The 25,441-nt window shown below is 35.2% G+C and overlaps 1 protein-coding gene across 1 annotated transcript in view; it reads right to left on the bottom strand.

Annotated features, from left to right (window-relative positions):
- The window catches only part of LOC150092702 (uncharacterized), a 195,954-nt gene that overhangs the window by 31,416 nt on the left and 139,097 nt on the right, over positions 1-25,441 (bottom strand). Inside the window, exon 11 of the mRNA XM_090414261.1 lies at positions 20,180-20,364. Within this exon, the coding sequence (XP_090270387.1) occupies positions 20,180-20,364 (185 nt within the window). The remainder of the gene's footprint in view (positions 1-20,179; positions 20,365-25,441) is intronic.

The raw sequence follows: 25,441 nt of genomic DNA, 5'->3' as shown, positions 1-25,441 counted from the left end.
GCAGACATTAAAATCTTGTTGCTTAGAGCTTTGCAGAGCACACTGGTGGCTTGTCGCCAGCACCAACAAATGACTTCTAGAATATTATACCAGTGTGGGATAGATCTTGATGTATTTTGGCTTCAGCCTTTCTGGCCTACTGGGGCAAAGGCATCAGTCTTTGCTCTGGTAGAACATAGTATATAGCACTGCATTTCAGTGCAAAGATTTTTAAAATAAAATAACCTGGCAATATATATAGGACAATCTGTGTCTATGGCATTTTTAAAGATGCTGGAGAGAGTGATAATGGATAGAATTCAGAATTGGAATATAAATTACAAGAATGTGACAAATTCAGTGGACAAGAAAGATAAATATACCATCGTATATTTATATTTCTTAAAGCTGTTTGATAGATTAGAATGGACTTGGGGGAAGAGGAGGGGAGGATCCAGAGGCAAGTGACCAAGATGGTAGCAGGTCTATGGAATGCACCTTATGAGGATAGGTTGAAGATTTGTGGGTTATAGAAATTGACTTACAACAAAAAAAAAGTTATATAATTGAGACATAAATTACTGAAGGATTTTTACAGAATTAATACAGAGGAAAATTTTCAGAATGGGTCTGGTAGTGGAACAACTTGGGGCCATCCCTGGAAATTGTGTTAAACAAGGGTGTGAGGACTAGATTTTTTGCTTGGTAAATGAGCTGGAATAGGTTGCCAGAGTCTGGTGTGGTTGTTATGGCTGTCAATAAGTTCAAAGCAAAGTATCATGGATTGCACAAATGTTGGATAGTGCTTGGCATAATGTTTAGAGCCAGGTTCCCAACCTGTGAGTTGTGACCCCCAACAGGGTCGCAAAGTGTTTTCGGGGGGGGGGGGTCCACTGCAATTATTTGTATAAGAGATTTCGCCACAAAGGTTTTCGATTATTTATTTCAATATGGCTACACAGCAATATTCTACTATGTAACACTGATTTTAAATAAATGAAGGGAAGTGACTTAAGGTCCATCGGAGTGGATACTTAAAAGATATCAAAGGCCCGCTGTTCATACATATCAAACATTTTATATTATTTTAATTATTTGCTTTGGGAAGCATTTAATATTTTTTCAAATTTCTGAAAAAAAAAATTGAAAAAAATTTGAAAATTTTTTCATACCTTGATTCACTTCCTAAAAGTAAAATATACAAATGCAGTGTTATTATTATTATTATTATTCCTGACACCTCCAAGGAGTCCGAAGTCTCATCGCAGGAGGACACCTACAACTGTCTCAATTGATACAACTTTCTCAACCACTACACCGAACATCTACTACGAATCATCTCCATCAACGCTATCTACCGCCCACCTCCACCACTACAACTAGTATTTTTTTGTCTGTAAACTGCGTGTGTTCTAAAAGGCAGATTTGTCTGTATGCGGGATGAAAAACCCGAGTTTCCGAGAAAAAACCCTGCTACCTCCATATAAGATCGGCTAACTCACCTTCGATTGAAAATCGTCCAGATAAAGATTCCTCCCATCGTGACGAGAATTGAACCAATCGAAGGGCGCAACGTACCGTCAATTTTCCAATTGCGCTACGGAGGCGCTTATCATTAGAATAAAAATATATGTTACAAATAGTAAACTGAAAAAATATTCACTATGATGCAAAATTCAATATTCACTTCAATACTCTCAAAACGGATGAAAAAATATCCTTAATGACAAAGTTCTTTGCTACCTAAAGTCCACAATTAATTAGGGATCCCCAATATGGAATCAATCACTTTAGCCAACCCTACCCATTTTGAACACAAGCCATTGAAAAATTTGGAGAAGCTCACATGATTGCTGATGATATTTCTGAGGCATTCAATCAGATATAGAATAGAGAACTTCTTACAAGCTACCATCATAGGTTTCCCCTCCACTTTTTGTGATTTGGATCACTGGTTTTCATTACATCTCTGTTTCTTCATTATCTGTCATGTTGGATGGTTTTTTCTCATCAGATGACTCTCAATGCCAGTGCTAGGTTACCCAGAGGATGCATTTCCTTTTCCTTCTGTATGTTAATAACCTGTGAAATTCGTGGACGTGTGGAATGAGTTTGAAGGGCAAAAAAACTTATACAAGATGGATGGCCTGCATTTCAATGGACTTGGTGTGCGGAGACTGGAAAGAGTGTTGCTGAATGAAGTAAAAATGGATGTGCAAAACCAGGGAAACTAGAACTACCAACGAGGGGGGGGGGAATGGATATGCAGACATCGGTGAGACAGATGAGTGTCAGAACGTATATAATGTACCCGAGCCAGCACTAAGGACAAAAAATGGGAATGGGTCATTTAGAATAACGCATCAATATAGGTATGGGACTAAGGGATCACTGCATTTCATGTATACTAATGCCAGGAGTATTAGGAACAAGAAGGAAGAATTTTTGGCCTTCATTGGCTCTTCCTGGCCACAGCTTATTGGCATTAGTGAAACATGGCTGACGGAAGAAGATATAGTTAGTGGGATAGAATGTGTTGGTTATAGTGTGTTTAGGAGGGACAGAGAGAATAAAATGGGGGGAGGGGTATTATTGATGATAGCTGATGAACTGCAGCCAAGGAGAATTGAAGTTGTATCGCAGGATAGTGAAAGGAGCTCATTTGAGGCTATTTGGTGTGAGATTGAGACTGGCAGAATAAAATATACAGTTGGGTGCTGCTATAGACCAGGTGATGGAATAGATGGTGGAGATAATATGCATAGGGAAATTGATGAAATGAGTGGAAAGAGGGTAATTATTATGGAGGATTTCAACTATGGTAACATTGATTGGAAGGAGGAGTGGACACATGTGAGGAAGGAAAAGGATTTTATTCAATTATTAAGGGATAACTATCTGAGACAGCATGTAATTGAAAATACTAGGGGTGTGAGAGTGCTTGTAATAGCATCTGAGAATTTGACTGTAATGAATATGACCATATTGCCACCTATTGGTGAGAGTGATCATAAGGTCTTGACCTGGGAAGTGGCTAAAGGTGTGGAATTTTAGATTAAGAGAGGGTATATGTGGAATTACCGTGCTGGCAAGTATGACAAGCTTAGGAGATTGCTTGGATCCGTGACATGGCATGTACAACTGCAAGGGCTGGACGTCGATAGAGCATGGGAAGTGGTCAAGGAGCATTTACAGGAGGTAATGGCTGATTGTATACCTAGGGTCCGAATAGTAAAACAAGTAGGGGTTAAATGGATGAATAACACCATTAAGCTTGAGCTGCAAAAAAAGAAACAACTGTGAAGGGAATTTAAAGAAAGGGGTGACCTGCAGGCACAGGAACGGTATAAAGTGCAGGCCAGAAAGGTAACGAATGGGGTAAAAAAAGCAAAAGCGGATTATGAAAGGAAACTAGCTTTGCAACAAAAGATAATCCCAAACAGTTCTTTCAATATGCTGCAAGCAAGAAAAAAACTGTACATGGCAAAATGATTTTATTAAGGAATGACGATGGTAAGGAGGTCACTGAATCAGTCGATATAGTGGAGTTACTGAGCGCGCAGTTTGCAAAAGCTTATCATCCAGGTGGTGACATTGAAAAATTGAAGGAACCATTAGTTTATACGTGAATAATGATGAATGAAGCGGAGGTGACTAGTCTATTACGGAACCTTAATGCGAACACATCTGTGGGATTGGATGGTATACCGGCACGGGTCTTGCGTGAAGCGGCTAAAGAATTATCAGTGCCCTTGACCATGTTGTTTAATCTGAGTCTCAGGTCTGGTTTAGTCCCGAAGGTGTGGAAAGAGGGGAAAATAGTTTCACTGCATAAAGGAGGATCCAAGTCTACGGTTGCAAATTACTGACCGATTAGCATATCAGGAGTCATTGTCAAGGTCTTACAGAAAGTAGTCAAGGGAAAAATACAGGAATGGATTGATGAAAACGAGATACTGTACACGGGACAGCATGGCTTTGTGAAGGGTAGATCATGCTTCAGTAACTTGCTCAAGTTTTATAACAAGGTGACGGCTGAACTGGATAAGGGAAATGGGTTTACAGTGATACTGCTAGACCTGGCAAAGGCGTTTGACAGGATACCACATGGAATACTAATCCGTAAACTACAACATATGGGAATGGATATAGGATTGAGATGGATAGGTGGTTGGTTGATGGAGAGATATCAAAGAGTAGTTTATTCAGGAGTAGAGTCCAAAAGACGGCCTGTGACTAGTGGTGTGTCGTAGGGCTCTGTTCTTGGACCGCTGCTGTTTAATCTGTTCATTAATGATATAGGGAAGGATCTAAGTGGAACAATTCATTTGTTCGCTGATGATGCAAAGTTGGGTAGGGCAATAGTGAATGCAGAAGATGTTAAAGTCTTGCAGGATGACTTAGATAGATTGGAGTTCTGGGCTAAGGAGAATGGATGTCAATTTAATGTGACAAAATGTAAGGTTATGCATTTTGGGGTGAAAAGATTAGCAGCAGTATACCACATTGGTGGAACTGTACTCCAAGAGATTGATGAGGCCAGGGACTTGGAAGTATTGGTGGATAGGGAGATGAAGTTTTGGGGACACATTGCAGAAGTAGCTAAATCAGCTCATCAACTCACTTGGTTGTTGAAAAATACATTGACGAGCAGAGACAAGCAAGTTATTGTACCTCTGTACCGAGCCTTGATAAGACCTCATCTCGACTACTGTGCCCAGATTTAGTCACCTCGGTTCCTTCTTGATGGGGAGGAGGTGGAGAGGATCCAGCAGCGAGTGACTAAGATGATAACAGGTCTATGGAATGAACCATATGAGAACAGGTTGAAGATTTGTGGGTTGCAGAAACTAGTTGATAGGCGGAGGAGGGGAGATATGATTGAGACATTCAAATTGCTAAAGGGATTCTATAGGATTAATTCAGAGGATATTTTTGAAATCAGGACTGGTGGTGGGAGAACTAGGGGACACCTATGGAAGCCGGGCAAGAGTGTGGTTAGCAGGGGTGTTAGAACTGGGTTCTTTACTTTTAGAGTGGTAAATGAGTGGAATAAGCTGCCAGAGTCTGTTATGGGTGCTATGACGGTGAACGAGTTCAAGACAAGGTATGATAGATACTGTGAGAATGTAATCGCATAGTTGTGTGGACATGATGTTTAGGGCCTCCCTCGATGAGTCTAAGGACTCCTGGAGTCCCCCGAAATAATAACCTTTCATTAATCTAAAATCTTATTAACAGTTTTGCCAATCACAGTATATTCCATTACTTTTCATTTGAAAAACCTTGTAGTCAAACGATTCAAGCCTTAAGATCTTTCATAACCAGTGCCTTAAAAGCTAATGTTCTTCATCATTCTCAAGCAAGATGAAGATAATCTAATGAGTAGCAATACTATCAAACATAATCCTGTCTTATTTCTCAAGAGAAAGGTTTTATTTCATTTTCACTTCCCTTTGATAATATTCAGATCTAGTCCAGATTCATTTTCTCTTCTCCGGTAGATGTAAAATTCAACTTGTGGATATGTCTATATAAAGAAGTATTTTAATAAGGTTTTCTGTATATATTTCATTGTTTATCCTCGTAGACAGGCTTATACGTTGCTTATGCATTACTAAATCACTTAAGGTCACAACATAGATAAGAATATAAATTAAATTACACGTTAATAAATATTTTCGATATTTCGGCAACGTCACGTTGCCATCTTCAAAAGGAACTTACAAAAAAGGCACGTGCACATAGGCACTACAACACAGTAACTGAGAATGAAGCTATTGTTCTCCTAAAAGTCCTAATGGTGCCATTTCATCTGTGTCTTGATAGTTGAATAATGGACTATTAAATGCAGACTGTCGGATAAAGGTGAGTTGCTCTCTTAATGCAGTTGAAGATCCATTATGTTTTGCTGATGCTGCCATGATGTAATTCAATAACGTCCACAATGGGCTGTCCAATACAAACTAGCATGAACTTGTTAGGGTAATTAAATATTAAGCTAAAATTATATTCTGAAAAATCTTTTTGAATGTGTTTTCTTTACTCTATTAAAATGCCTTTTTATGCAAATGTGGCAAGGATTGCAGGTTACTTGGCTATTATAAAAGGGGTCGCAACTCGAAAAAGATTGGGAAACACTGGTTTAGAGCCTCTCTTGATATATGGACAACTCCAGGCTCTACAGATTCCCTGGAGTTGTCCATATAATAATAATAAATAGATTGGTGTGTTGGATAAGTGATTAGCTGTCAGACTGGCAGTGTGCTGCGCATGGGAGGCATGGGGGGGGGAATTCCAAAAGAGGAAATAGTGTGCCACATGGGTCATTTTGAGATTATTATTTAACATGTATTTCAATGATATTGAGACAGTCTAATGGGAAATATGGAGCTATTTTAAGATGATTTAAAGTTGGGAAGAATTATGAGAAGTATAGCAGATGTGTGGCCTTGACGGATCTGAATGGGCTGTGTGAGTGGGCTAGTGATTGAAGTTATTAGTTTAATATTGCAAAATGTAAGCTCTTAAAATTTGATAGCCAAGGATGTAATGTTGAGTATACCATTAATAGGGAAATTTTGAAGTTGATGGAGATGACAAATCTGAGAGTGGTGGTGGACAAAGACTTGAAGTTTGGGAGTCAGATTGCCAAAATTATAAGGATATTATAGCAGATTATGTAATGAGAAAAACCTTAACATGCAGAATCAAAGAGGTTATGGTTCCTACAAAGAATCTACAAGTGACCAGATCTGTGCACATGCAGACTATTGTGCACAGATCTAGTCACTTGGTTTTCAAGGGAATGAGCATATCTTAAAGAGGGTCCAGAGATGATTCACTAAAGCAATGTCCAATTTATAGAGCCTTGCAAATAAGAGAAGGAGGGTGGGGGAGATACGACAGACATTTAAATTGGTCAAGGGTTGTTACCAGATTAATGTGAAGGATATTTTTCATAGAGCACAAGGATTAAAAGATAGAACAAGAGACAATTCATGGAAGCTGTATATGGAAGATTCAAGCATGACTAGTTTGATAAGTGAAATGTAGGGCCTGAGAGTGTGGTGACTGTGCAGAAACTTTGAGTTTAAAGCACAGCATGACCTTTTTTGTGAGTGAGTGAGTGAGTGTGTGTGTGTGCACGTACCTCCTGCAATGAGTCTTCATAGAGGCCTGATGCCAATAATTATGTAGGTAACCTGTCAAAACTGAGTTTATTTTAGAATCTAATATTAATATAAACAATTTTATATTATTTCTACAAAGCCTCATTGTGCCAAGAGAGTCCAGTCCACTCCAAACATTTAATTTGCCACATCTGCCATAGATTGCCTTAAAATTTGCTAAACCTAGATACATCTGCAACTCTCTAATAATGCACTTTTCTGATCAAACTACTACTGCCTGATAAGATACACACCTCTTCAAATCTCAACATTTGAAAATTATGAAAGAAAAAAAAAAAAACTGCATTAAAATTATATACACAGTTGACTCCCACTGTAGTTAACTCATAGGAACTCAGAAATAGTTTATTATAGTGAATTTCCTTAAGAACAGTACTGGGATTATGGAAATGTGGTTAGGAATTTAATAGTTAAATTTGTTACAACAGTGTTTGCTATAGTAAGAATCAACTGTATACCGGAAGTTTATTTAATTGTGCTTTCTTGGAGATAATCCTGGACTTTATATATTCAAATTAATAGAAAATTTAACAAAAAAGAGAATTATCAAAAATAACATTTCAGTAGCACTGGGAGTTGCTGGCATTACAAGAAACGAATAAAGTTAAATATTATTATTATTCATATGAAATAAAACAAACTAGGTTCAATATCAAAATCAGATATCTCTTCAATTTAAATGAAATGTTTGTTTTATTTGCCTTGACTAGAATGCATGATGGGAAGGAATGTTATTAGTTAATTAAGGAGTCCATGAAAAATTAATGTGGATAAGTTTCTCCTTTCCTTTTGTTAATTCATTATAAAAGGTTAGTTGTAATTTTTTTAAGATAATTACTTAGAGTTATAATCCATTTATCATTAAGTAAAGTTTAAGTGATATCCCATAAAGAGATCAACAAATTATAGTAATATTTATTACACGTATAAAAAAATGTTTCAAAACAATATTCGAAATAGTTAATTAAATTATACTCACAAGAAAAAATAAAAACGAAGGCTAACAAATTTTTGACTTTATAAAAGCAGTATATATGTGAATAGCAGTTCTTTTAAAATGTTTGTATTATACATATTTATGAAAAATATACTTTCTCAAATTTATTAAAAGAAATTGTAAAGATATTTTAGCAATACCAAATATCTGCAATAGAAGGTATTATTTTGTGCAAAAACTTAAACATTCTAAAAGTTTATGCAGTTATAGTTGCTTTCTTATACATTAATACTCTTTTACTAAATAAGAACAGAACTTAGAGAGCCTTCATAACTCAATTGTTATTAACTAATGTTCTTTAGTTGGAAAAACTGGGTTTGAGTCCCATCTAGTATGCAAAGAATCTTTGTAGAGACTTTGCAATTGAAAGTGAGTTAGCTGGTCTGATATGAAAGGGGCAGGGTTTTTTTTTTTGAGCTTCTGGAAACTTTGGTTTTTCATCCTGCAATCAGACAAACCAGCCAAGAGAATATAAATTCAATTCAAGATAATATAAATATCAATTTCTCAAAAAAAGATAATTATATTCTATTTATCTTAGAATATATTTATCTACTTTATATATTTATCTTAGACCAAAACATTTTCCTTTCTTAGAAATTAGATTTAATTTTATTTCATTAATTATTTTTATTATTATTTAGGCCTCCGAGGAGTCAAAAGACTCATCACAGGAGGTCCTTCCTAGGAAACAAGTCTATCAAGACTCATCGTGTGAGGTCCCTCCTAGGAAACACAAAGTCTATCACTTGGGATAACATGTTTCCTATTTATAAAAATGATGTTCATTTGTTATTATATGTACTAATGCAGAAATTACTACTGTTAGTTACAAATTACTTAAAATTGGAAAGGTGGGGGGGGGGATTGCTTAATAATACCAATACGTGCTGTGTATATATTAAGATTTTAAAAAAAGAAAAAAAAACAGAAATAAAGTTATTTTTAATAGAGCATAGAGCAAGGACAAACAAGACAAACATCCAAGAATAGTTTTTAAAAATCTTTATTGTTCTTTGATGTATAAAATTACAATGGATAAGTAACAAATTTTTTATTTACACAAATAATCAATATGCCAGACAGCCACCAGCAACTCCCTTTCTTGCCAAACATTATTTTATTATCATAAATTAGGATTTTTCATAATTTTTGTATTTCAGATGGGTTTAAATAGTTAAATAACATGCTACATAAATAAAAAATAATTTATACAATGCTTAAAAAGTTCTATCTTTTTAACAACAATCTAAATTAAGTACAAATATACAAATCTCTTATGGTATAGTAACAATTTCTAAATCTGTATTGGCCATCTACATAATATGTTAGATAATTTCCTTCAGTAGGCTTTATTACATTAAAAAAAATATATTATTCTAATGCCTTGGAGGAGTACTAGGCCATATCTGGTAGGCCTACTCTTACCAAATGTCTAATATACCTCACCTTAAACTTATTCAATGGTGTATCCATCATTTCTGCTAACTTCCAATAGGTGCCTAGCATAAGAAAAATCTAGTCCTTACACTTTCTTCCTAAACTACGTTCCTATTCAAATGACATAGATTACCTCTCATTCTCTTCCGTCCTACCACAAGTCAATAAATCTCCCCTGTATCAATTATATGGAATCCATTTACCAACTTCTAAATCTATCATAACCTCTTTTTCCCCCAATATTTACTAAATTTGGTAGCTTACGTTCCTTTAATCTATCCTTATAGTTAAAATTACATTTCTGGTATTACCTTGGTTATCTGCCACTGATCCTTATCCATCTCCTTCCAAAATCACTATTGAACAAAGATTTATAATCCTACTCATCAGAAGCATAACTAAAATTTTAAGAAGGCCAAATGCAAAGTCTCTACAAAAGTATTAAACAAATCTCATATAAGCAGGAGATGCACATTTTACATGCCTCCTCATGAGGAAGTTTTGTCAATACCAGTTATTAGGTTACAATATTTTGTAACCTAATAGATAATAATAATAACAGAACTCTAGTTTTGATGTAGTAAGTTTTTTTTCTTTATATATATATATATTTTTACCAGAGGTCAGACCAATAGTTTTAACAGTTGATCAGTAACTTTGGCATATCATGTAGTGCAGCTTGTTTCTTTGTGTGTGTGTATATATATATATATATATATATATATATATATATATATATATACTTCAGATGATGACCTTAATGTGAAAGTTGAAACATCGAATGTTTATTTTGGTTTATATTAAACTAAAGTTTTACTCTAACACAGTAGTTGTTTCCATAATTTTCAGGATGTATTCTGATCACCATGTAAGCATGAAGGAAATAATAATCAAATTCTTAATTATCCAGCTATTAATCCACTAACAGAACTAATATATAATAGATTTACAACTTTTTTGGAGTAAAAATTAACAATATTTTAAAAAAATACTTATTTTAAAAAAATAACACACCACAGCAAATGATATTTATCATTTGCTGTGGTGTGTTATTTGTTTTTGTTTAACATATGAGAATGCATATCCTTAAACTTCACAGCACTAAACTTCTAAATATTATCACATTCCTATAATATTGGGGACACAAAGCAACTTATCAAAATCATTCCTTATTGTCCTTGGCAATATTTTTTTCCCAACAGCTTCTTAATAGGATGACAATTAGTGATTTTACTTCTCCATTAAGGATACCAGGTATCTGTTCACTGGCATAGCATAGCTATATCAATAAAAACCATTCCTTTGATCAAAATGTCCCAGTTACAATTAATTTGTCCAAATGATATTAACTATTGATGATGTCAAAGATCTCGTTTAAATAAGTGGAGAAAAAGTAATGAATGGATATTACATATAGCAAGAAGTCAATTTTTTTGCATTTTTGTATACACGCTATTCAATTCAGTGTTATTTCTGATGACTTGTACTAACTTTTTTTTTTTATTTTGTTTTGATTTTCTGTAAAAGTATGATCACATACAGTCTATTTAGCTAAATGGTGAGACCATCAATCTTTCTCTGACACTTCAACACCCATAATTCCAACTGGCTCCCTTTCTCTAGTATCACTTCTCTTCCAAGATGGAAGAGAAGCTGAATTGTTTGCTGTCAAGTAATGATCTAATGTAAATCCTTCACCTGTCAACCAGAATACCAAATAATTATCATCATTCACCTAATATCATGGATTTTTTCTTAACCAGCTGTCCTTCCAAATGCACCAATGTTAACTCTCCACTTTGCAGCTCTGACCATAACCTTATCCACATTTCTTTTTCTACAGATCAATCCCTCTCACACATCCGATCCTAGCCTGATATTTTATGGTACTACAATGATGCCAATTGAGATGACATGATAAATACTTGCTCTGCTCAACTAACTAAAATTATTCTTGCTAAAATGAGTGCATTTATTTCCTGTTCCACTAAAAATTCCCAATTCTGATCCAAGTCCTGGTTTTCCAATATATGTACCAAAACAGTTCAAGACAAAAATTCAGCATACATTCAATAGCTCAAATTAAAAATTCCAGGTTTTCACTCAGCTTGCACTTATAGCCTATAAAAAAAACACCAATTATTGAAAAATCTAAATCAGACTTTGTAAGGGCCAAATGCACTACGTTTGTCTCCTGTTTAACTGGCTTTTGAGACTTGGTCTCTCACCAAGGCTGTTAAGGCAAAACTTTCTACCCAACCATGTTTCTACCTCTCTCTCTCATGCTGTTGGAACAATGGTAACAGTTCTTAAAGATAAGTCAGACTTCTTAGCATTAGTCTTCTCCTCCAAATCTTGTGCAGATAACCAAGACAAATCTCATACTGTTCTACAAACTACACACAGTATGCCATCTCTGATCTTTTACCAGAAGGACATTAAGAAAATACTCAAAGTGCATCAGTAGCCTTGATACTAATTAGTCACAACCATGGAAAGATATGGAAAAACTCACATAGCTGTTCCTGATATTTATAAGGCATCCAAAACTGAGTCTATCATCAAGAATTTCTTACCAAGCTGTTGTTTTATGGTTCCTTCTACTCTTTGTGAGTGGATTTACAGCTTCCTCTTGGGTTATTCATTTGGTGTCATAGTAGATGGCTCCCTCTCATATGATTTTTCCCATCAGTGCCAAAATGCCCCAAGACCCAAAGCTTTTAAACCTACAATTTCTTCCTACACAAGGAATGTAAAAGCAAAACCCATGCATTCATTGTAACTTGCAGCATATTTACTTGTAACTTGTCTGCTCTGATCCAGAAATGCAAGACAGTATTTTTTCCTTTCTTCTTACTGCATACAATTTATCCGATTTACTATGTTCTGGTTCAGTGTGTTGAGGCTTAAGTGCTGTGAGACATCGCAGCTTAATGGATTGTATACAGCACTCAGAAAGGATTAAAACAGAATTTAATACTTTCTATATTTCTTCAGGGATTACAAAAAAAAAAATGTAACATATACACAAATACCACACAATACTAAGCCAACCACATGGGTGATTCCAGAGTCCTATCTAGGTGGAGCGCCCTCTATGGGCAGTTGCAGGCAGCCTGGAATGTAAGGTGGGATCTATGATGATTAGTGTTTTCCAAAGGAAATTTAATGCAACCATATTTATTTAGATTTGATTGATTTCTGAGAGCTGCTGCATATTCTAAAAATAGTCTCTCTTTTTTGAATTTACTATGGTGGAGCATGGTGGTTTTTTTCCCAAGAGATCCTATGGGTTGTATCCAAGACATGGTCAGCAAGGCCTGACTGACCATAGTCGTGATTGCAGATGTATGACTTGTGTTCCTCTAGGCGGATGGCTGCTGATCTGCCTGTCTGTCCAAAGTACGCCAGCTTACAGGAACAGGGTACTTTATAAACTCCAGGCACTGAGAGAGGAGGGAGCTGATCTTTTGTAGAACAGATAATGTTAGCAAGTTTGCAGTGAGGCTTAAATGCTGTGTGTGTGTGTGTGTGTGTAGGTTGTACTTGTTTAAAATCTTGGCTATTTTTTCTGATGTGCCATGGATGTAGGGTATGGTGATGGCATTTCTAAACTCTTTCTGAAGAGATGGCCAGGGAATGGGAAAGGAACTGGTTATTTTTTTAATACTATGATTGCTGTAGCCATTGAAGAGGAAGGTGTTATGTATGTGGTCAAGCTCATTGCAAGGGCAGTTCCACTGGAACAAAGATTGTGGGCTCTCTTGGTTAGAGTTTTAATAATGCCATATCGTTGAGAGGGATGGTGGTGGGAGAGTTTGTGAATGTATCTGCTTGTATGCATAGGTTTTCTGTATACAGTGAAAGAAAGTGTACCATTAGGAAGGCATGTAACTAAGGTGTCTAAGGAAGGGTAAATTATTGTTCTTTTCTTTTTCCATCGTAAACTAGATTCTGGATGTAGGCTGTTGAGATGACTGAGGAAGAAGTCTAATGTGTATGAGCCATGAGGCCAAATAGAGAACACATCATCTACATATCTTAGCCAGATAGAAGGTTTGAGAGGGGGCTGAGTCTATGGCTCATTTTTCAAAATTTTCCATATAAAATTTGGCAAGAGGGGTTGAGAGGGAGAGGGGGGCTTGGTAGTTCCCTCTATCTGCTTGTAGATTTTGTTCTTCCAAGAAAAATAACCAGAAATGATGGCAAAGGAAAAGAAATCTAAGATGGCAGAAGGAAAAACGTTTTCTGTTAAGGTATCAATTAAGGGAATATTGGTAAACAGTGAGGAGATGTCAAAGCTTACCAATGTGTCTGTGTTATTTAAGGTTAGAATTTCTATTAGGGTTTTAAAATGGGTAGAGTTTTTATATAGGATGTGGAAAGTCCAGTGAGAGGGGTCAGAGAGTTAGCCAGCTGTTTTGACAGTTTGTAGCAAGGCATCTGCAATAGGTCTTAGTGAGGAATTAGATTTGTGGATTTTTTGGTAAACCGTATATTCGGGGGGGGGGGGGGGGGGGACACAGAAAGGTTTGAGTTTTTCGTAATGTTTGGGGGCCAGGAAGATACTTTTTAAAGTAAGTTTTTTAATTTTTTAACTTGTGTTTTTGTGGGATTGTGTTCTAGTGGGATGTAGGTAGAGCGATCTTGGAGGGTAATCTCCATTTTTTGATTGTATTCCGTGGCATTACCCTTATCCACTCTGGTGATGACAATACCTTTGTCTTTCCATAATTTCCCGAGTTGGCCAGACAATAAATTACTTTTTGGAGGTAAAGACTGGGCAAGGATGTTGGCAACATCGAGTTTGATATTATTTGCTATCTCTGGTGCTAAGCGACAGATCCTGGGTTTGATAGTATACATTAAATCTAGCACAGGCACTTCTTTCAGTGCAGATACGAAATTGTGGCCGAGGCTTTGGACACTGATAGCATCAATCATTGAGCCTTTTAGAAGAAAGATTAACTACTGTCTGGAGTGGTTGAATTTGTAGTTGAGGGTTTGGATTTACACAAGTTGTTATACTTTTTGATATGTTTAGAATCCACAGCAGCTCTCAGAAATCAACCAAATCTAAATAAATACGGTTGCATTAAGCTTCCTATGATTTGGGAAACACTAATCAACAGAGATCCAACTTTACATTCCAGGCTACCTACAACTGCCCAGAGGATGCTCCACCTAGATATGACTCTAGAGTCACCCACATGGTTGGCTTAGTATTGTATGATATTTGTGTACATGTTACATTCTTTTTTTTTTTGTAATCCCTGAAGATGTCTCAGTGACTGAGAAGAAATATAGGAAGTATTAAATTCTGTTTTAATCCTTTCTGAGTGCTATATACAATCCATTAAGCCTCCAACATATGTTCTGGTTCATTCTATCTGTATCACCATTCTTTTAATCACTCTCTCATACAATGTGTATGCAGTTTTACATATTTCTACTCTAGAAACTATTTGAGTCTTTACATGCATTCATTCTTTCCCTCATAAATCTCACAGTACAATGCAATATTTGAATATCAGGTATTAAGCATTTGCTTAATTCCAGAACCATTCAAATATAGTTCATCCCTGCTGATACAAACAAATCCTTCTATCAAAGTCATTCTGTACAATCCACCTACTGAATAATATGCCTCTAGCATAACTTGAGCACAAAATCATTTGTTATCATAATTCTTTTCAATTCACTTATATCAATACCTTCACAGTAGATGTACAATCTTATCTCTATCTCTCTCTCTCTCTCTCTCTCTCTCTCGCTTTTGTTTTTATTTCTTCTAATGGATTTAGGGAAGCAGGAAATGCATTACAAAAAATGCTGCTTTTACAAATGACAAGGACCTGATATTTAAAGTAATGTGTTATTCCTATTTATAATTTTATGGAGTTTAACAAAGCTTAATTGATATATAATGCTACCTGTATGATGGTTATAAAATTTCATTCAGCTTATAGAAAAATTAAAAGAAAAAAAAAAAGCAGACAGAAAGAAAATACATATCCTATCAGATTTTAGTATTCTTTTTTTTAGTATTTAAACAAAAATTTAGTATTTAAACAAAAATTAGGAATAACATACAGTTAGGGCGCATGATTACAATAGAATCTCATGAAAACGTGCATAACGTGCTAAAGTAGTACAAAAAAAAAACGTTAATTATTTAACACAGTTTTGTATGATAATTTCCCATTTTTGTACTACTTTAGCAAGTTATGCACGTTTTCATGAGCTTCTATTGTAATCATGCGCCCTAACTGTATGTTATTCCTAATTTTTGTTTAAATACTGTACTGATGATGTCCTAAGATACTTAGGATGAAATATTTACAATTAAATAATTTTCACTGTGGTTTATATGTGTGTTTCTTCTAATTATGAACGCACCACAGGTTTCGTTATTTAAAAAAGTTTTATTCCTTCATGGGGAAATGACAGCGCAGAAGACAAACTTACTAGGAAAACTGCAAATAAAACAGGGTAAGCTACGAGCTAGAATATCTTTTTTAAAAAAGTGCAGACGTGATAATCTTATTCCAACCTTTGCAAAACTGAAAGAAACCATCAAATCTCCAGGTACCCATAAAATCTATCAAAAAGCAAGTCATTCCTTACTACTCAATCAGTTACGAGTGTCTAAGCATGAACTAGCAACAAACAATTTAAATATTACAGAACTAGAAACAGATTTGTCAAATACGTTAAATCAAGAATTGCTACAATTAATTATAATTGTCTCAAAGAATTCGGGAAAAAAAGCTTTTGATAAAAGCATTAGTGCTCTACATATTAAATACCTTAATCTATTAAATCAATCAAAAAAGATCACTAACAAATTACCAACGGAAAAATGGGTAGTCAATTTATCTAATCGTCAACTAACAAAAGATGAATTAAATGTTCTAGCAAGAGGCCATAAATTTGCGATTTCACCAAAGTGTTTCCCATATTTAGACTTTATACATAATATAGAAAGAAACATCAAGCATCTCTCCAGTATTGAAGCCAACAAACTTCGTTTCGAAGTAGCTAAAGTGGTCTACAATGCCAAACCTTCAGAATTAAATATCCCACCATCGGAATTGAAAGCTATTATTTCCTTAAAACGTAACAAAAATTTAATCATTACTGATAAAGGAAATACCACTGTGGTTCTTGATACCAATTCATAAGACCGAAAAATGAATGTACTTCTTCGAGATCGTAATACTTACTCCAAATTGGATTTTGATCCTACGAATCGTCAACTCAAAAAATTAAATAAGCTACTTAATGAAACTTCCTCCTTAGATGAAGAAACAATCAAAAAACTTAAGACATACCATGCAAGACCTCCTAGAATTTATGGCTTACCTAAGCTACACAAAACTAATGTTCCACTTAGACCTGTCGTAGACTGTATCGGCTGTCCAACGTACAAGTTATCAAGATTCTTATCTAACCTTCTCCGCCCTCACATAGGCCACTCAGTCTCTTTATTATCAAAAATTCTACTGAGTTTCACACAAAAATTAAAGACATTCAACTATCAAAAACTGACTTGTTAATCAGCTTCAACATTGTCTCCCTCTTCACTAACATTCCCCATAAAGAAACAATAGAATTACTAACTCAAAAATTTCCATCTGATATAGTTGAATTGTTCAAGTTTGTTATTGCATCAGGTTACTTCACCTGGAAAGGTCAAATTTACAAGCAAGAGGAAGGAACAGCAATGGGATCTCCTTTATCACCAAACCTAGCAAATTTGTTTCTAGAACACCTTGAGGAAAAAATATTCACTTTTGAACCCAAACCAAAAATTTGGCTAAGATATGTCGATGACGTATTTGCAGTATGGAATCATCCCGAACCTGAATTATAACTGTTTCTAGATAAAATTAACCTTCTTCATCATCGCATCAACTTTACGTTAGAAAAAGAATCTCCACAGGGTATCTCTTTTTTGTATTTACACATCAAAAGAAAAGAAGACGGTTCCATCGCCACTTCCGTCTTTCGCAAGCCTACATTCTCAGGTCGCTACATTCACAATTCTTCTGCTCATCATCCATCTCAGAAATCTGGCATTATTAAATCACTAGTTTCCAGAGCACACAAATTCTGCTCCTCTGAAGAATCTTTAAACCAGGAATTAGAAGTTATCAAAAATACAGCCATCCTAAATGGATATAATCCCAAAACAACTCAAAAAATCATCAGTCACTTCTGCATACATCAAACCAGACAGAAAGAAGTGCATAGGATTTCCATACCTTACGTTAAAGGCATCTCAGAACGTCTTTCTAAAATTATGAATACAATTTTGCCACTACTTACAAACCTATCAACCAAATTTACAACTTACTACCTTCTCCTAAGAACAAATTCTCACACTTGATGTTACCTGGTGTTTATGAGATTCCATGCTCATGCAGATTATCTTACTTTGGACAGACAGGTAGGTCTGTTCAGAAACAGATCTCGGAACATCAAGACCACATTCGTCTTCTTAAACCGCAGAAATCTGGCCTCTCTCAACACGGAATTGAAAATCCAAACCATAGGATCCATTGGGAAAAGGCTAAACTTTTACATAGATCTTTATTTAAACATGAACGTTTATACAAAGAAAGTTCTGAAGCCCTACTACACAGACCAAACCTAAACCACAACGACGTTCTTACTATTCCTAAAGTATGGGAAATTATCATACAAAACTGTGTTAAATAATTAAAGTTTTTTTTTTTGTACTACTTTAGCACGTTATGCACGTTTTCATGAGATTCTATTGTAATCATGCGCCCTAACTGTATGTTATTCCTAATTTTTGTTTAAATACTGTACTGATGATGTCCTAAGATACTTAGGATGAAATATTTACAATTAAATAATTTTCACTGTGGTTTATACGTGTGTTTCTTCTAATTATGAACGCACCACAGGTTTCGTTATTTAAAAAAGATGATATTTGAAGTTAAAAAAAAAAATTGCTGAAACAAGGGATTGTCTTATATTTTATACGTGGAGTGTAATCCATGTATAAAATGTGAACTTCTTAATTCAGCAATGGAAAGCATCCTCAAGCAATCATCTGGCTTCTACAATAATGCACTATATGGCAGTGTTATGTTAGAGTATGTACTGCATTCTAATAAGCTTTTGCTTTTATATTATGTTAATTTGCATGTAAATATACTGATATTTTTAGTTGATAATTGGAAAAGAGGGGAGATGATAGTAACATAAGATATTAAAAGGGTTCTATAAAATTAGTACAAAAGAAATTTTTCAATGCATGATGAATAGAGAGAAAACTTGGGGTCATCTATGGAATATGAAGTTGTAGAAGAGTGGTTGGTAAGGGTGTGTAGATTAAACTTTCTGTGTAGAGAGTGGTGAATGATTGGAATGAATTGCCAGAATTAGCTGCGAGTGCCCTGACAATGAATGAGTTTAAGAAGAGGTATAATAGGTTTTGTGTGTATAAAAGTTAGTATGGGTCTCCCACGATAAGTCTTCAGACTCCATGGAGATACCTGTATAATAATAATAAATTAGTACATTAATATATCTTCTTATATAAAAATATTTGTATTTAATAAATATATTAAATAGGGTAAACATGTAGTTTTTTCATTTAAATCCTTAGTGGTGTGATCATGTGGATTACAATATACAAAACTGAAAACCAGGATAAACATGACAAACAATGCCACCAATCCTCTCATAGTAGAAGACATCATTCGTATCATGATTTTTATACCTACATTAAAATAAAAGTAATGTGTAAGAAGCAGTCGCTGGTAAGTGTAAAATTTGTGGTTGCCTTACAGCAAAAAATAAACATTTGGAAAAGAAATTTTGGGGGTCATCTTATATGCATGGTTAACTTGAATGTCAGCATACACAGTAATTTTTTATATTCCGGTGTATTTCAAATATCTTTACTCAGTTTTTTTTTCTGCCTACTTAACATTAGTAGATACATTTAATTGATGAAGGACAAACAATCCAGTGGATTACTTCTATTACCTCCCATAAATTTTTAACTAAAGGATTTTTAAGTCCTTGAATATCTGCAGTTCAAGTAGTGCTGAACTGTGTGTCAAGATTCAAACAAAGTCAACGTTATATCAGTCTTCCAGCATGCATGCATTTCATACTAAGAAAACATGACAGGATTTGCACTTGCCATAATTTAGTTTCTTTCTACTAGTTTTTTTCTTTTAATTTTTCACAAGATAAATGAAGATTTATAGCCATTATACAGGCATGCAAAACTGATTTTATAATACAGTTTTTACTAGCCACAATAGCAAGATATAATTTTCAAAGTATTTGCATTTGTGTCACAAACTTAAATGATCGCATGATATTGAAGAATGAACAATGAAGAATGACTAGCACAAACCTAATAATGTATTTACAATAATCAGACTATCTCTCTAATAAACTAGAAAGAAACATAAAATAATATATTAGTTTCACGATAAAATTTATGCCGCAGTTTCTATTTTATGCCACTGCATTATATCATTTTGAATAGAAAAATCAGTGACTAAAAATAAAAGTAGACCTCTGATCTATTAAATCCTCTTCTTGTACATCTAATAATTTTCTACTTCTATCACCATTGGTCCACATGGAACTGCTATTACTCTGTTGGCTTTTCCTAAACTTTTCTTCTGGGAATAAATCTATTCCAGCTGCTTTTCTTACAAGAAGACGCATTTGTTTGGATGACTTTAGTATTGCCACTGCCTAAAAATAATATTGCACAAAACTAATAAATATAAAGACAGTAAAAAAACACAAAAATAACTTTTTGGACTGAAATGCCCAATCAGACTTATTTATATTCTACTCTACTTTCATACTGCTAGCATTAAAATTTTTCAAAAACATGGAGAAAAAAAATTTGTATATTTAAAGTGTTGGAAGCTTTTACTTTTTATTTTTTTTAATTTTAATTTTTATTATTAACAAATCTCCATGGAGTAATACTCACTGAGAGAGAGATCACAGTACATTCCATTAATCTACTACTCTCCATGTATAAACAAAAAAATCAATAAAAGTCTGGCTGTGGGAAAGGTACCCAGGGAATGGAAAGAAGGTAAGATAGTGCTGATGCATAAGGGTGGTAGCAGACTGGAAGTGTCTAATTATAGGCCTTGGAGAAATTAGTGAGGAATTAGAAATTGATTCTGTGAGAATCAACATGGATCTGTTAAGGGGTGCTCTTGCTTTAGTAATATGATTGCCTTTTATAATAAAGTGACAAGAGCAGTTGATGAGGGAAAGGCACATGCTGCCATTTTTTTGGATTTTGCAAAGCTGTTTGACAGGGTGCCACATAAGCTGATATTTAAGTTGCAGCACATGTGTTTAAATGCTGGGTTAGCAAATGGATTCAAGATTGGCTGACTGATAGGTATCAGAGAGTTGTGTATGGTGGGGCAATATCGAGGAAGCAGAAGGTTACAAGTGGGGTTCCACAGGACTCGGTACTGGGACCTGTATTGTTCAACCTTTATATCAATGATATTGTCAATGGATTGCAAGGGGACATTCAGTTGTTTGCAGACGATGTGAATCTTGGAAGGGTTATCAGTAATAGTGAAGATGTGGCAGCCCTGCAAGAGGATTTGAATAAACTAGACAGATGGGCAAATGAATGGGGGTTTCAGTTCAATGCAGCAAAATGTAAAGTCTTGAGGTTTGGGATCCATCGATGGGAGGATGCATACTCGATTGGAGGAGCTGTACTGGAGGAGGTAAGGGAGACAAGAGATCTGGGGGTGATGATTGATAGAAAACTGAAATTCAGGGAGCATATTGCAAAGGTTGTGAGGGTAACTCATGGTTGCTGCAATACTGAGAAGGATGCTGACCTGTAGAGATAAAAGAGTTATCATTCCATTGTATAAGACCCTGATCAGATCACACTTGGACTATTGTTCTCAGATTTGGTCCCCAGGATTTGAAGAGGATATTGACTGTGGAAAGGGTAGTACAGAGGCAGATAACAAAGATGGTTTCAGGACTGTATAATATGAGTTATGAGGATCGGCTGAGGGAATGTGGACTGCAGAGTTTGGTGGATAGAAGCAGGAGAAGTGATATGATCGAGACTTTTAAACTGTTGAGAGGCAGTTACAGGGTAGACATTGGAGAGTTCTTTCACTTGGTGGAACGGCGTAAAGGAGCAATGACAAGGGGCCATCCCTGGAAGTTACGAAAGGAGGCTGTGCGCAAGAGGGTGAGGAGTGGTTTCTTTGCATGGAGGGTGGTTGAACCTTGGAATGCACTGCCTGAGAGAGTGGCTGGAGCAGGAACGGTCAATGGGTTCAAGGAGTGGTATGATAAACTTTGTGTTTCCTAAAAACGACCTCCCGCGATGAGTCTTTTGACTCCATGGAGGCCTGGATAATAATGATAAACAAAAAAATAAAATGAAAAAATGAAAAAAATATCTACTCAAACCCTTCTTCACCATATCCTTATAACTTCAAGGGCTAATCTCTTTATAACCCCTTTCTCATCTTCAATTCTATATGTAATCCTGTCTATATCAATTCTGTACAATCCCATCACCTGTTTTCCATCTATCCACTAAATTTTGCATTTCCTCACTTGTTACCCATAACTAATATTCCAGTCCAGTCTTTCTTACTTGTCTGTGGACCCTCTTCATGGTTTCCACAGCAAAATGGAAAAAATTAAAATGGACTGTGTGAAGTATGACACTGTCATACTTGACACACAGTCCATTTTCCCTACCTATCTCAACTTGTTGATTCTAACTCAGCAAACTCATAGGGACTACATGAATAGTTTTAGTAGACAGTTTGTTTGCTATAAAGAATTTCTTTATAGCACTGTATCTAGGAGACTTTCTAAATAGTTTCCTAAAATTAGGAAGTTTGTTATAGTAGTGCATGCTCTAGGAAGTGAATTTCAAGCTACTGTTAATCTGATATACTAAATATCATTGACTTTCTAGAGTAAAATTCCATCTCTATTCTTATTACTATTGTTATACAGGTATCTCCATGGAATCAAAGACTCATTACAAGAGACCCACTCTAACCTTCATACACACACACAATACCTATCATACCTCTCCTGAAATTCATTCAATATCAGAGCACTGTACAACTACTATTTCTGGCAATCTGTTCCACTCATTCATCACTCTCCAAGCAAAAATCTTGTCTGCACACCATTACTAACCACCCTCTTACACAACTTCCAGGAGTCTCCCCACTGGTTTTCTCTCTGCCACGTATTAAAAAATGTCTTTTGTGACAATTTTATAGAACCCATTTAGCAACTTATAAGTTTCTATTATGTCCCATTCTTTTCTGCCTATCAAACTCTACAACACAAACCTTCAATCTCTCCTTACAGAGGAGTTTCACAGACCTGTCACCATCTTGGTCACTGGTCTCTGGATCCTCTCCACTACCTCCTGATTCTCACCCCCCCCCACCTGAGGAACCCAGGTGAACAAATCTGTGCACAGTAGTTAAAATGCAACCAAATCATAGCCTTATAAAGAGGATTAATAACCTCCCTGTCCTTACTTGTTAGTGTGTTTTTCAACATCCAAGTAATCCTTTGAGCTATTTTACCAACTTTTGCAATATCCCCCACAAACTCTTTGTTCACCATTATCCCAAAATCCTTAGCCTCATCAAACCCTATAAACCAGTATCATCAATGCAATACACATTATGCAATAATCTTACACTAACAATATCAAATTGATAACCATTATCCTTTGCCCATAATACTAATTTATTTAAATCATCCTGCAGGATATATATATTGCCTTTATCAACTATCAGTTTTGCATCATCAGCAAACAACTGAATATCTCCCCTTCCCAAGCAATGTATCAAAGGTGATCATAAAGTTAAAAATTTTCACTTTTTCAAGAAACATAACTTACTAAAACCCAAACTATCCATTCCCAACCCTGTTTTTTTTTATGTTCACTCTAACAAAATAATTAAGACAGACTACCCTATCTATTTCTAACATTCCAAACATTCTCTGTTATCAAGAGATCTTAAAACCAAATTACAAGACATTACTTATCTACACAGTGCCATAGAAGCAAGTTTATATCTACTTGCTTACAAATATATTAATCAGTGACAATTTATCTTCCTCTCAATCATCCTTTCCTCCTGATATCAACAATCCATATACTCATCTTGCAATCTACATACTTCTTGTATACATAAGGTGCTCCAGGAGGAATCAACCACACTTCAAGGGTCGATTCCTTGCACACCTAACCAAGAGGAAGCCTATATCAATATGGAAGTCCTTTTTTTTGGTATGGAGATGTGGCAATTATAAGAAAAACTAGAATACCATGTAAAACATTTATTTTAAGATTAAAAGTTACAAAATGTTTTAATAACATCTTAAAACTTACTGTTAAGTTGGAAAATCTGTTATTTGAAAGAGATGAGCAGCTTATCAAAATATCTATTTTTTTTTTTACTCATATATGTATTTCCATATGTCATAATAATACTCAAGTTCTCTCTATTACTATTGATAATTTTGAATGCAGACTACAGTGCAAGTAATTCCAATGCAGCACATCCCTATTTGTTAACCTATTTTGTATATACACTAATTCCTTTCAAGTGATCCTGGACACAATAGTCCAAAGAGTCAAGTTCAGGGGGATCTAGATGACCAAGAACAAATGCCAGATGACATTCATTCACACTGTCATTATGCTTCTCTCTCTTTACCATTCATTCTATTTACATCAAGCTTTGCTATTTCTGTTCTCTCTGCTACCTTTTATACTTTTATCCACTACTCTCACATCTCTACATTTTGTTATATTATTACATAGGCATCTCCAGATTCACAGGAGGCCCACATCAACCATTATTCAGAATCTTATCTCTCTTTCAACTCATTTGACAAAAAAGTGCACTTGTAACTGCCTCTAACAACCCATTCCAATCATTCACCAGTCTCCAAGCAAAATATCTAGCCATCACATCCTTGCTAACCTCGCTGTTACACAACTTCAAGAGGTGGTCTCTTTTTCTCATTCTCATGTATTGGGAAATTTCTTCAACATCTACACTACAAAACCAATTAAGTAACTTATATGCTTCTCTGATATCCTCTCTTTTCCATTAATCAGCTAAAGCTTGCTACCTTCATCATATCCTTATAGCAAGCAACATGATGAAGGTTTATGGGTAATGACTAAAATGGTGACTACTCCACAGAGTAGTCACCATTTTAGTCACTTGCCTCTGAGTCCTCTCTAACATCTAAACATCCCAAAGAAACTCAAGTGAAAAAAACCTGTGGACAGAAGCCTAACTGTAGCTATATAAATGCCTTATAAAGAGGAATAATAATCTCCTTATCTCTGTCCATCAGTGTATTCTTCGAAATTCAACTGATCCCTTGAGCTATTTGCCTACTTCTGCAGTATTCCTAAGTGAACTTCAGTTCTCTATCCACCATCATTCTTGAATCTCTAGCCACAATTTTTTATAGTCTAGTTGCATCTACAGCTTGTAGTCTTTTCATCCCAAGGTGCAGAATTTTACACTTTGCCACATTAAAATGGCAACTATTAACATTTGCCCATCTAAATCATCTTTCAGTTTCTCTAATTAAATAACAATAGCCCAGTACAGTGTTGTGTATGCATATATTTATTACCTGTCTTATCTTGAATAAAATTCTGCCATATATAATTCTTTGATGTTTGTCCATTAGTCATCCTCTTATCCACATCAAATTCATATCCATCCCTATTTGCTCCAGTTTAAACAACGGA

Source organism: Typopeltis vanoorti, chromosome 25, assembly GCF_054136105.1.
Source record: "Typopeltis vanoorti isolate ZY-2024b chromosome 25, IOZ_Tvanoo_1.0, whole genome shotgun sequence".
NCBI lineage: Eukaryota > Metazoa > Arthropoda > Arachnida > Uropygi > Thelyphonidae > Typopeltis > Typopeltis vanoorti.
The sequence above is the reverse complement of the archived record's forward strand: the minus strand, read 5'-3'. Positions and strand labels throughout refer to the sequence as shown.